At 46.4% G+C, this 13,799-nt stretch overlaps 1 protein-coding gene across 4 annotated transcripts in view; it reads right to left on the reverse strand.

Moving 5' to 3' along the window:
- Window positions 1-374: 374 nt before the first annotated feature.
- LOC118217691 (cGMP-dependent protein kinase 1-like) overlaps window positions 375-13,799 on the reverse strand; it is a 98,396-nt gene continuing 84,971 nt past the window's right edge. For 2 of the 4 annotated variants that reach the window (XM_035399649.1, XM_035399652.1), the window contains 9 exons: window positions 7,375-7,471; window positions 4,722-4,861; window positions 3,772-3,861; window positions 3,289-3,430; window positions 2,688-2,851; window positions 2,370-2,492; window positions 2,214-2,276; window positions 1,335-1,401; window positions 378-547 (listed from right to left, as the gene is read on the reverse strand). In XM_035399649.1, the coding sequence (XP_035255540.1) occupies window positions 449-547; window positions 1,335-1,401; window positions 2,214-2,276; window positions 2,370-2,492; window positions 2,688-2,851; window positions 3,289-3,430; window positions 3,772-3,861; window positions 4,722-4,861; window positions 7,375-7,471 (985 nt within the window). In that variant the 3' untranslated portion in view covers window positions 378-448. Of the gene's footprint in view, window positions 548-1,334; window positions 1,402-2,213; window positions 2,277-2,369; window positions 2,493-2,687; window positions 2,852-3,288; window positions 3,431-3,771; window positions 3,862-4,721; window positions 4,862-7,374; window positions 7,472-13,799 lie in introns of all 4 variants that reach the window. The other 2 variants (XM_035399650.1, XM_035399651.1) reach the window with 2 other exon arrangements.

Consider the following 13,799-nt stretch of genomic DNA (forward strand, 5'->3'; position numbering starts at 1 on the left):
CTTGTCTCTCCTCTCCTCCCCCTCCTCTCCTCTCCTCTCCCCTCCCCTCCCCTCCCCTCTCCTCTCCTCTCCTCTCCTCCCTCCTCTCCCCTCCCCTCCTCTCTTCTCCTCTCCTCTCCTCTCCTCTTCTCCTCTCTTTTCTCCTCCCTCCTCTCCTCTCCCCTCCCCTCTTCTCCTCTCCTCTCCTCTCCTCTCCTCTCCTCTCCTCTCCTCTCCTCTCCTCTTCTCCTCTCTTCTCTCCTCCCTCCTCTCCCCTCCCCTCCTCTCTTCTCCTCTTCTCTTCTCTCCTCTTCTCTCCTCTCCTCTCCTCTCCTCTCCTCCCTTCTCCCCTCCTCTCTGTGCAGTCTCTCTGAACCGGCGCTTGGTCCTGTAGATCAGGCAGCATGCTGCTCAGAAGCCGCTGCGGGGAGGGGGGGGGGGGCGCGGGGCGGGAGGCCGGAGGCGGGGTCTAGAAATCGGCGTCCCATCCCGAGTTGTCGTCGGGAGGAGGGTCCTCGCTGTCCTCAGGGAAGCTGTCGAAGTTGCTCGTGTCCGTCGACGAGGTGACCTGTGCCAGGAGTTCACCAAGAACGCGTCAGCTGATTAATTCATCAACCGACAAGTCTGTCATACTCAGGGAGAAACTCATTTTACTAGTTACAGAACACAACATAAAAACCATATAATAGCACATATAGTAGAAATAAAAAACAGAAATAAAACACTGAGACTAAAACCTAATGGATATATTAATGATGTGGAAATAGAACATGATGCAATTTTGGTTATACTCTTAATACCAACAAACATACTGTGAGGATATTTCTCCTCAAAATAAATATAAACACAATACAATTAATAAGTTTACAATCAGTAAATGAAAATGTGACTCATAAATGCAATGATATATTCAATAATAGGTTTACAGTGTAAAATTATGCACTTGTGTTCAATTTTTTATTCATAGTTATTCACTCAGTCTGAAATGCCATTCAGAATGAGTGAAGGTCGTTAGAGGGTGAAGGTCATTAGGGAGTGAAGGTTGTTTGTGAGTGAAGGTCGTTAGAGGGTGAAGGTCATTAGGGAGTGAAGGTTGTTTGTGAGTGAAGGTCATTAGAGGGTGAAGGTCATTAGGGAGTGAAGGTTGTTTGTGTGTGAAGGTCGTTAGAGGGTGAAGGTTATTAGGGAGTGAAGGTTGTTTGTGAGTGAAGGTCGTTAGAGGGTGAAGGTCATTAGGGAGTGAAGGTTGTTTGTGAGTGAAGGTCGTTAGAGGGTGAAGGTCATTAGGGAGTGAAGGTTGTTTGTGAGTGAAGGTCGTTAGAGGGTGAAGGTCATTAGGCAGAGTCTGTACTTACATTCGGGATGATGGGAGGGGTCATTGTTCCCTTATGTAACCCGTCCCAGTTAAAGCCTTCAAACCACCTAAAGAGCAAACCAATAGAAGAGAAAGCCCACTCTATCACTGTCTACAACAAACTGCTAAAATGCCTGAGTTAGCAAAATCATAAAGGACATGTTGCAAATATGAAAATAAAATCCAAGAAAATCCTCCATTAAGTTCCTCTGCACAAATTTATTCATCTGAACAAACTTATAAGCATCATCAGCGAGGCCTCAAGAGTTCCTGTGGATAATTATTCCAAACGAAGTAATGCGTACTTTCAAAAACCTGTCCAAAATCCGCCTGCCATTTTATGAGCTCTAGTGACAGGCTGCCACCTAGTGGTGTTTAAGATCCCTGCAGCTCTGAAAGCAGCTGTTCTGCAGTATACTGGACTGAGGGTTTTATACAGTTCAGTTAAGGTCAGTTAAAGTAATGAATGATATATCTCAAATTAAGAATTTACGATCTTGATAAAAAATAATTGAGTGGACGGATTTACTGTACCTTATCAAAATGTACAAAATGCATTAATGTATATTAACTGGAATGAAGTGTACATGTCCATAAAATACAAAAAAGGTACTTTTCTTTTGTGGAAAAAAAAAAATTTATGACCAAGGACGATTTGCGTCTACAGGTTCAGATCCAGTCTTGGAGGGCGGCAGTGTCTGTGGATTTTCTGTGTGTTTCAGCGTGTGTGATGAATTTAAGTCACTGATTGGCTAAAGAGTCCAGACATCTTGTTCTCAAGGCTGTTCGCTGATCGAAAGGAAACTACAAATACCAGCAGACACTGCGGCCCTCCAGGACTGGAGTCTGGCCCCCCTGTCTTAATGAATTTCTCACTTACTTGTGCTTTTGGATGTCTTTGACACCGTTTTTCAAGTTCCCCAGTCTTTCGGAGGGATTGTCCCTGGAAACGGAAACACGCACCACAGTTAGGGGCGCAGTGCGGACGCAGCGAAACAGCCTGACCTCCCCCCAAGGTCGTCTCGTCCGAATTCACCTGCAGAGTTTCTTGATTAGATTGCCGGCGTTTTTGGCGATCTTCTTTGGAAATTCGATCATGTCGATGCCCCTCAGGATGATGTTGTACGTCTTCATCGGATCGGGGCCAGAAAACGGAGGGCTGAGAGAGACATGGGGGGAGAATTATTCATCCCAAAACATGTCACACACAGAATATGTCACACACAGACTCCTCTGTGTAGAGTCCTTTTTGGTGAGATCAGTGGATGTGAGCTGTGCCACTCCCTCTTGCCGTTGGAGAGCTGGCAGGCGGCTGGTTTCTGCTGCACATTCACAGGTATGTCTGTGCGTTTACCTGCCGGTCAGGAGCTCGTACATGAGGATCCCCAGGGACCAGTAGTCTGCGGAGATGTCGTGGCCTTTGTTCAGGATGATCTCAGGAGCCACGTACTCCGGCGTTCCGCAGAACGTCCACGTCTTCTTTCCGAACCCGATCTTCTTGGCAAAGCCAAAGTCCACCTTCGAGAGAGAGAGAGAGAGAGGGAGAGGGAGAGAGAGAGAGAGAGAGAGAGAGAGGAAGAGACAGAAAGAGCCACAGAGCTCAGATCCACATCAATCAAACAGAATTCATACAGTGGTGTGATGGTGGGCCCACTGCAGTGGAGTTCATTATTTTAGTTTTTCTTGAAGGGCTGAGCAGGGTGAGCAGTTTGAACAGGCCGCTGATATAAAAGGGAAAACTAACCCCCCCTGGCTGTTCTCCAGGGACGAGAGTCAACACCACCGGCCTACAGAGTCCGGACAGGCGGGGGCGGGACTATTGGGGGGGGGGGGGGGGCTCAGAAGACCTGGACTAAAACGTTTGCTTTGGGACGGGGGCCCACACAGACTGCGTAGGCACAGGGCCCAGAGTTCCACTCCGCACCCCTGCAGACCCCAGCCCCCCTCTCGCTCACCAGCTTGGCGTAGCCTCTGTGATCCAGGATGAGGTTCTCGGGCTTGAGGTCCCTGTAGATGATGCCTTTGGAGTGCAGGTAGGAGAAGGCCTCCACCACACACGCCGTGTAGAAGCGCGTGGTCGCGTCTTCAAATGAGCCTCTGGGGAAAAACCAGCACACGAGCGAGGACGAATCAGCACGCAGAAACATCAGAGGGATCCCAGGTGGGCTCCCAGGAGTACAGACTGGCCATATGTTTAGGGGAGAGAGCCTCTGATTGGCCCACTATGACCACCCTTACCGAAATGGAACATATAGAAGATATATTCAAGTGAAACATATTTGTCAATATATGGCAATGCTTCACAATATGTGGGAAAATATACAAATTATTGCTGCTCTCAGATCTTGCATTATATTTTACGCTGGTTTTTGGTGTTACTCAGCACTTAAATGTGAAATGAAATCAGCTGATTATAAGGCTTACTGTCCGCTTCTCACCTGTCCCTCAGTATAGTCCACAGCTCTCCTCCAAGGCAAGCCTCCATTAGCATGTACAGATACTTGCTGTCCTTGAATGTCCTGTAGAGTCTATATACAAAACATTGAGAAAAAAAAACCCCCAAAAAATGTTTTTTGACATCCTGTGTCAGACACAAAGGCTTGGATTCAATCAACGTATAAACTTAAAACCAAAAGAGAAGCTGCAGTTTTTTTCCTCATGAACTCGGTCAGGGGAGTTTTAATCGTAGTGAATTTACTGCCCCCTGCTGGTGATCCTGTGCTCTTCTCTTCCTTCTCCCAGGTGACAAAGGAGTTCTTATATTATTTTTTACATTTATTTTATTTTTCCCTCCTGCCTCTGGCCCTACAGTATATACGCTTCCACTGAAGCCAGACTGGTTTGTCTGCAGTTTGTTTGCTGATCATTTGAGTGTCCTTGAACTAAACTGCGACCAAACCTCTTTGTCGGCCTTCTTTTAAGACCGATTCTGAGACCGTTTTAGAACAGTTATGCGGGACGGTCAGAATGTGGAAGACTTGTTTCTGTTTGAGTTAGAAGACCTCGTCTCTCTCCTTTAAATAAGTCTTTGTTCGAGGCCCACTTCCTCGTCCAGGGTCCCTTTGAGGTGCTTTTTGTTGGTACGCTGCACTCCAGGCACTCTTTAATGAGCGGCTAACTTCCACACAGAGAAAACTTCCTGGGTTTTTGCCAAACTTGGGGAGGTTTAAGAATGAAGTTACACGATGAATTGGTTAAACTCTGCATGTGAATTCTTGCTTTTAAGTGTTACTCAAAGTAAAGGCCAAATGTTGACTTGGGACAACAGCTAAAATGACAATAAAAATGACAAACACACTCCCACTCACTCACACCCCCATACCAAAAATTATAATACTTCTATCGCTTCTTTAAAGAAAATGCATTTGTTGTCTTCCATGTTGCGTACCTGACGATGAAGTCGGAGTGGGCCTCCTGCATGATCTGCTTCTCCGAGCGGATGTGCTCCTGCTGCCGCGTGTCCACGATGTGCCGTTTCTTCAGGATCTTCATGGCGAACGTCCGGGACTCGTCGCTCTTCAGCTGCACCTGCCCCAAAACGGCAAGATGGAGGCTCTCACTCGCACGCCCCCTCCTCGGGAGAACGACGGCGAGTCCACTGAGCATACGCTGTGTGTGTGTGTGTGCGCATCTGGGTGTGTGTGTGTGTGTGTGTGTGTGTGTGCGCATCTGGGTGTGTGTGTGTGTGTGTGTCTTCGTGTATGTGTATATGTGTGTGTTTCTGTGTGTGTGTATCTGTCTGCGTCTGCCATTCTTTTAAGAGTTATGATCTATACGTGAAACTTAATCTGAAAATGGTTTGTGGGAAGCTTGGCTCCGCATATCATGTATCAGAGGTCATGTGGTCCACACTGCTGTATGGTGAGAACCTGTACTCTGTGAAAAGGATGTGTGTATTTTATTTTTTTAAATTGTCTGCGCAGTGGTGCTCAAAACAGACCCTGAACAGCCTATCAGAATAGGTTTGGGGAATCCGTTAATGGTGTGCATGCGTCAGTCTTTAAATATATCACTATTCCACTCTTTCTCTATTCTTTTCTAGTCTATTTAAAACCTCCTGAAGATCTATTTTTTGATGGCACCTGAGAGAGGTTATTGGGACACAGAGCTACTATCCAGTCTTATCCCGGATTGGGTCTGCTTGTTTGCCCACAGTGGGTAAGAGCTCGTTTAAGCCCTCCAGAGTATCTAAATCAGGGCAGCTCGATCCTGTTCCTGGAAACCTACCGTCCTGTCGGTTTCCCCTCCAACCCAAACAAAGCACACCTCATTCAACGGCTAGAGCACGGCTGCTAAAACCCTGTTCCTGGAGATCTACTGTCCTGTAGGTTTTCACTCCAACACTAACAAAGCCACACCTCATTCAACAGCCAGAGATCTCACTGAGCTGCGGATGAGTCTGGTGTGCCAAATTAGGGTTGAAACGAAAACGTACAGGAATGGTAGATCTCCAGGAACAGGGTTGTGCAGCCCGGATCTAAACAGACCATTGAACAAACAGGAAAAAAATGCAAAGGACCTCCACCCATGCTCAAGGGGAAATTTCATATTCCACGGGAACATGTTTCAGGTCAGTTGACCCCTCTGAAAGGTGCTAAACCCAGCTAGCGGGTCTCGACACTCTGAGGCAGCAGCAGACTCCAACTGTAATTTCAGCTGGGAGATGTGAAAGGATTTAATGTGTCTCATTTTGTACAGCAGTGAGTACTGCTCCTTTTCACTCTCGCGTCTTTCTTATTTACGGCCTCCCTCTCACAAACTGAACATAGAGGCCCGTATTCATAAATAGCTGTACGAAATGAGTATTGTACCTTATTGAACCTGTGTTTTGTAGTTGTCCATTGACCATGACACGCACTTTTGTACGTCGCTTTGGATAAAAGCGTCCGCTAAATAAACATAATGTAATGTAATAAATAAAGCCATGAGCTTCTGCCACTTTAAACCCGTAGTTCTGCCCTCCAGCACCAGGAGTTGTCACGAAACTTTCTGGAGCTCGTTAACATGCAATCAAGGCATCGCGGTAGGCCTACGGCAATCAGCCCAATTAACCTTCGGTTATCGCAGGAGCCGTTTGAGAGAGACCCCACCCCCCCGGTGAGGACTTCGCTAACGTCTGTGAGAGCTGGGGGACTGAGAAGTGTAGATATCGCTCTCTCCAGGGGAACACTGGCACGCATGCAAATCTCAAATCTGCTGTGCATAAAATTAACAGCACAGTCGCAATGGATGAGAGACAGAGAGACAGAGAGACAGAGAGAGAGAGAGACAGAGAGAGAGAGAGAGAGACAGAGAGGGAGAGAGAGAGAGAGAGAGAGAGAGTACAGATGGAGAAGAAACTAGTCAGAGGCAGATGGGACATAGAAAATGCACCACCTGCACTTGGAGGGATAAACAGAACTTCTGTGCGAATCACGTGTGCCAATCAAGCTTGGGACCAATATGTGTACCCCAGCAAGATTCCGGAAACGAATGTGAAAACGCTCTCATGTCCTCGATCATTCTCAACAAAACATGAATACTGGTTTAAAAAAAAAAATAGACATTTCTTCTAAAAATTGTCAATAATGTGCAAGAGCTTTACTGGTGTCTAAAGTGTGAAAGTACATCCGTGTTTGATCCAGGTCAGGTGCTACTGCAGGTGAAGTTTGCATAGGCTGATCTGACACCCTCTTTTTATTATCAGTCCATGTGGGATTTCTAAATTCCTAAAAATGTCAAGTTAGCTTTGACACTTTCCATAGACCATATATGCACAAACTGCCCAGTTTTATGTTCATAAAGCCCATCCACCCTGTCCTCTGAAACAATACATTTTTTTTTTGCCATTTCAGAGTATCCCCTAACCTTCCATTCACAAACATTTTCAGATATGGGGGAGTTGTACCCCAATGACCTCATTTTGAAAGGTCTTCTCTGGGTGAAGATGAAACACTGGGTTCCAACACAGGAAATACAGGTCACACAGTGTTTCTGAGCGTAAGACAGAACGTACCAAATCATTGTTCTGAATGAAAAGACAGAGACGAGTGCGTTCCTACCAGCTCCACGCGGCCGAACCCCCCCACGCCCAGAGTGTCGATGATGTTGAAGTCCACCAGGGTCAGGCTGGAGAAGAAGGCGTTCTCCGCCTCGTACCTGCGTTTGAGAGGGGGACAGGGGCACCTGTTAGAGGCGTGGAGGGGAGAGGTGGCCGGAGGGTGGGACAGGTGAGGGAATAGAACACTGCACCTTTCTGTCTCTCTCCCCCTCGGTGTTCATTTCACTCACTTATTTTATCCACGGCAAAAAATCGTTGGTGACTGACTGACTGACGGAGTGTTTCGTGGAGGAACGGGGAGTTTGTTCCACCGCTGGGGAGCCAGAGTGGAGAAGCTCCACAGAATCTCAATCACATGACAGAAACAGTCAAAAGTTCTACTGCTGCAGTTCAGGCAGAGGAGCTTGGCTCAAGGGAAAACACCTGATGTCCTACACAAGGTTCAAACCTGCCATCGGAGTACCTGGCTCACTTATATATTTTGTCAGGACAGAGGGGCGTTGGGTGGGGAGGTGGTAGAGCCTTTGGGCTGTATTAGTATCACCGAGGTACTATGAGGACTGAAAGTGAGACGTTGGGTCAGGTGTCACCCTCAGAATGAAGGACACCCACAGGTGGACTTATCTGGTTGATCAACATGTGTGTCACATTCACTTAACACACTTAACACACCAAGCACTGACACTTAAGACACTTAACACTGCCTCTGTTACACGTTCTAAATATACAATGACTGCAAACAATAAAGTACCAAATTATATACACAAATGATTGAATTAGGCTCATGAATAGGCTACAGTCTGCAGTATAAACAAATTGGTTCACAGCTTAGCCCCACTTAGAACATACCTCCATCAACACCAGTAACAGCTGGTCGTAGCTCAACAGCTGAACGCATTACAAGGCTTTTTAGAAGCAAGACGGAGTGAAGAGAAATATTAACTCCGTCAGTCGAGCATCTATGCAGCAGTGCTAGCCTAGGAGATGGCGAATCTGTTTGTTTGCTCTCGCCGTGGTAACTAATCTGCGCTCGAACCCCTGGCAGGTGAATGCTATTTCCTGTCTGTCAGTCCGACGGCTCCAGTGGGCAGAAGGGCTAAGGGCAGGGGGAGATAAACGGTGTTGTATGATTATCACCTCTGTGACAAAAGATCTCCTGTAGAGGGCGCCATGCAGTTTCCTGGCTCTATTTTGACCTCTAATTCTGCTCTTCAAGGGCACGCGTTGCCATTTATGACATCACGTGGCCTCAGGGGGGAAAATCACAATCTCAACTGACATCAGAAGTATTGAATTAAGGACGAGGAACAGCTGGCTACAATTCCGTTATTGAACGAATGGCAACACATACAGGCGGACCAAGGACCTCAGAAACAAGTGTGAGAATCCCAAAATGAGTGTTCGTTCAGCGCCTTCAATCCGTAACCTCTCGGAGGGGTTTGAGTGACCCCGGGTTCGAGTTCCCCAGGGGGCACGGCGAGCTCAGCTTGAGAGAGGCGACGGTGAAAATGTGATTCCTGCAGCAGCTCAGTATTACAGCTGCTCTGCTCCTGCAGCTCTGACCGACCGTTTCTGCTCCCCCTGCAGCTGCTCCCCCGGTAACATAACTGCCAAACTGCTCACAGCACACAGGGATACCGAGGACAGAACTTCTGTCCCATTCTAACAACAACTTCCTGTTTTAACAACAAAATCATTGCTGTTTTAACTCTTGAAAGTGAGGTAAAATATTCCGCAGTTATTGTGGTGTACATACTGTACATGAACACAAATACTTTTTTCTTTTTTTGCTAAAACCTCTACACAACTTTAACAAAGTACAATAACAACAGAGCTATCAGTTTTGCCAGCTTCGGCTCTGTCAGCCTAACTGGATGAATCGTGACTGTTTCTGAATCCCAGAAGTAGGTGCAAAATCAAACTGCCATTTTGGCTTTTTCCCAAAAAAAATTCTAAAAGTTGAAAATAAAAAAAAACTAAATACGATATAGACTCAAAAGGCCACATCTGTGCTGCCTTCCTGAGTAGTTGTATAAGAGGCAAGCTGGCAGTTCAGTTTCTCCAGAATGGATGGCGTTGCAGGCATTGGCTTAAATTTAGTTTCGAGGGACATCGTAGCCTTGGCTTCACACCGGTGGACAGATTACATTTCTTTGGCCGAAGATTTTTAAATCGTCCGGGAAACGCCGGTATGTTCACTGCTTGAAACATTCAGCGATGGGCCAGCTGGGCAACACTCTGGTCGAGAGCCATTGGAAAACAACACCCTTAATCCCACACAGGTGCAGTTCTACTTAGCACCACACAATGGCGTTTCCCTGGACTCCTGATACAGTGGCATGTTTTTAGAGAGGGGGGATTTAAGGATCGAGCAGTAGTGCGATATAGCGGTTAGGGAACTGGCCTTGCAACCCAGGGGTTGCAGGGTTGATTCCCAGGGGTTGCAGGTTTGAATCCCAGGTAGGAAGGACACTGTCGTTGCACCCTTGAGCAAGGTAACCTGAGCTACTTCGATATATATCCAGCTGTATGTGGATGTTAAATGAATTAATTAATAAATAAAAACGTGTAAGGTGCTCTGGATAGGAGTGTCTGTTCAATGGCATCAACGTGACGTAATGTAAAGAGACAAAGCCTCCACAGCGACCCGTCATTCTGTAAATGTCCGCATCCAGAGCAAGGAAAAAGCGCGAGCTGCAGGAGGCTGATTGTTTTGGCCAGACCCGCGCCCTGTCCCAGGGCCGGAGGTACAGGTGTCGTGTTCCCCCGGTCCGCCATTTGACATTGAGGCACGGATATCAGATGAGGGTCGTAATCAAATTATATTCTGATGCTTGCGAAGAATCCACAGCCCCTGTGACACTATTCCAGAACTAAACTGATCTTGTCAGTGCGCCATAAAGGTTAGCCCAACACAATGTCTGTATTTTCAACCCTCTGGAAATGCCAAGAATATAAATATCACAGCCTAAGACATTTAATGTTCTTTCTCTCTGACTAATATGGGGAGCAATGGCTTTCCGTACACATAGGAATAATGATAATAATAATAACAACATTTTATTAGTATAAGTATACTCTTCATGATACTCAAGAGAGACATCCCTTAGCACACATAATAACACGTTAAAATTCTCCGCAGTTCTCCAATGACATGCACTGCAACGTGTGCATCTTGTTAGTTTCCTCCACCGTCTTTGGAAGAAGCTTGCGCTGCAGCATGATTGGTGCAGACAGTCAGTTCAGAGTTCGCCCTGGGTGTGTCGAAGTGTCCCTGAGAAAGACACCTAAACCCCTAACTGCTCCCGACGAGCTGACTGGTACCTTGCATGGCAGCCTTTCACCGTTGGTGTGTGAGTGTGTGTGTGAATGGGTGAATGAGAGGCATCAATTGTAAAGCGCTTTGGATAAAAGCGCTATTTAAGTGCAGTCCATTTACCATTTACCCCTGCCGACGCATGGGAGGTCCTCGAGTTTGGAGCCCTGAGCCTCTGGCCAAAAGCCCTGCCGCTCTGTGAACATGACCGTGGGACCGAGGACTGCAGCGGACGTGGGCCAAATTATTCATCAAAACGCTTTAACCCTTTAGATTCCATAAAAACTCCAGCAGACTCCTGACAAATTTTATCTGAAAAAATAAAATAAATCTACCTTTAACCTATATTCTGAATGAAGCATTCTTCTTATGATTGTACTGTATGTTTTTTGGCAATTAACGTGTTTCCTTGGAAATTCTCAGGGATCTGTAGGAGAATTTTTTGACCAGCACATAAACAGTTATTTATAAGGTATTTGAAATGGGTATTCTACCCTGGTCTGCTCTGGCTCACGGCATTACCCTTTACCCTTTACCCTTTACCCTTTACCCAGTCTGGAAACCTCACTGCTGCATACATACTACAAGAGCCAACTTAAGACATTATTTTACCCCACAAGTCTGACAGTAAAAGTAAACTATCATGCTTGAGAAAGGAACAGCAAAGATCTTTTTTTTTCCAACCTCCTCTTGAGGCAGTTTAACACCGATTAACCTTCCCCTGTGTTCTGCAGCAACTCAAAAAAACTCAGACATCAAGTTTGCTGGCAAAAAAACTTAAACAGATTCCCCTCAGTTTGTGTTTGTGTCATTGCGCATTTAAACATCAGTAGTCCCCGTAATAAATGGTACTAGCTTATAACCATGGAGCTTGCTCAGAGGTCCACTGAGGAGGACATTCTCACTCTCATGATAGGCGGACAGAGGAGGAAACTCACAAACTTGGCCTCTTATCTATCTCTCTATCTCCCTAATCTGTTGGAAAACCAGCAGACTCTGACTGCGCAATCTGTCTGCAATGAGTACCCAGCAGACTCTGACTGCGCAGTCTGTCTGCAATGAGTACCCAGCAGATTCCGACTGCGCAGTCTGTCTGCAATGAGTATCCAGCAGACTCTGACTGCGCAGACTGTCTGCAATGAGTATCCAGCAGACTCTGACTGCACAGTCTGTTTGCAATGAGTACCCAGCAGATTCTGACTGCGCAGTCTGTCTGCAATGAGTACTCAGCAGATTCCGACTGTACAGTTTGTCTGCAATGAGTACCCAGCAGATTCTGACTGCGCAGTCTGTCTGCAATGAGTATCCAGCAGACTCTGACTGCGAAGACTGTCTGCAATGAGTATCCAGCAGACTGTGGTGCTCTGTTTCCTCTGGTCTCTGTTTCCATATACAAACTTTTGCCATGGTAACGGTGGGCGGGCGGACGCGACTCCTTCTGGGCGGGGTCAGGGGGGGCACGCAGGGAGAAATGGCAACTGGTCGAATTTGCATGTTTATCTAAGACGACCAAATGGCTGCAACACGTCTCATTCTGGGAGGAAGTGGAGCGACACATGGCACTGACATGGAGAACACACACTATTGCTCTTCTGTGTGTGTGTGTGTGTGTGTGTGGGTGTGCGTGAGCGTGTGTGTGTGTGTGTGTGTGCTCTCCTGCAGTTCTCTCACAGAAAAGGCCTGTTTAATCAGCTATAACCTCTGTTTTCATGAGTATTCACACAGCCTGCAGTCTCAGAGTGAACCGTTGCAGACAGCATTAAAAAAGCTGGGGTCTGATTAACAAAATAATTAATTACACATCACATAATTCGTGCCTATATCACGGGTAGACTCCAATCAAGAGTAACTAGTGTCAATAGTACGACATTAATTACATATATTTTATATATATCTCGCTTCAGAAGTTACTTTTGTACGCTATTTTCCCCACCAGAAGATAACGCATTTAGTGATTATTAAAAGATAACTAGGGATAAATGTATATTCATAATTTTATAAATTTGAAGTGTAAATGAATTATCCATATCCATAGCCTACAGCCTTACCAGGTCTCTCTGTGGTAAACCACAAAACAGACTGTCACTGTCACCACCAGAGGGCGATCTTGTACCACATTTTGAAAAATGACAACTTCTGCCAATAAACATGGTTTTCAAGAAATTGAACAGCATTTAAAATAATGGGGAAAAATAATAATGATAAATCTATTTACAGAGGAGACTTTGATGCTGCACAAAAGACGCCAAAGGCCCAGCAACACGACTACGGCTGTGAAGCCGTCCTGCAAGGGACATAAAAATCATATTGCGCATGTCAGGCGACACTTCAAGACCCCAGACAAGGATGAGCTTTCAAAGCCCCACAGTCTCACAGGTATAAGAGGATATTATGAATTCCAGGCAGAACACAGGCAGTAATAAGGCTCCCTTTGTTAATCTACTTCAGTAAGAAAGAGAAAGAGAAATATGATGGAGAGGACACCATGCAATCAGAGCCTATTTTATTACTCTACATGGGGCTGATTGAGAGGGATGCCTCCCCTCCGCAGGGCTCCAGAAAGGGATCTGCGACGGCGTCCCTGATTTTAAGAGCACTCGCACTCTCAGCGGGGAGAACACAGGCTTGGAGCAGTGGGGCAGCCAAAAAAAAACACAGGCCCAGGGCGGGGCAGCCGAAACAACACAGGCCCAGGGCGGGGCAGCCAAAAAAAAACACAGGCCCAGGGCGGGGCAGCCGAAACAACACAGGCCCAGGGCGGGGCAGCCGAAACAACACAGGCCCAAAGCGGGGCAGCCTAAAAAACACAGGCCCGGGGCGGAGCAGCTATTTTCACCAGGACTGAGTCGAACTGAGTCACCACCAGTTGGAAGCCCTACCTATACAAGATTATGATTTGTGTGAAGTAGTAACTGACAATGTTTTAATAGCAAAGCAGTTCTCTGGAATTTGGGCAGACTTACCTCACATTCACAAAAAAAAAAAAAACAACAGTGCACACTGCATGTAGTACAAGAAATACTACCAAACAAAGTTTGCAGAGAGAGTGGAGTTGGATTCAAAGCATTCAGCTTGTTGTCCAGAGTGCAGACCTGTCATCGTGTGGGGGG

Source organism: Anguilla anguilla, chromosome 18, assembly GCF_013347855.1.
Source record: "Anguilla anguilla isolate fAngAng1 chromosome 18, fAngAng1.pri, whole genome shotgun sequence".
In the NCBI taxonomy this organism is placed as follows: domain Eukaryota; kingdom Metazoa; phylum Chordata; class Actinopteri; order Anguilliformes; family Anguillidae; genus Anguilla; species Anguilla anguilla.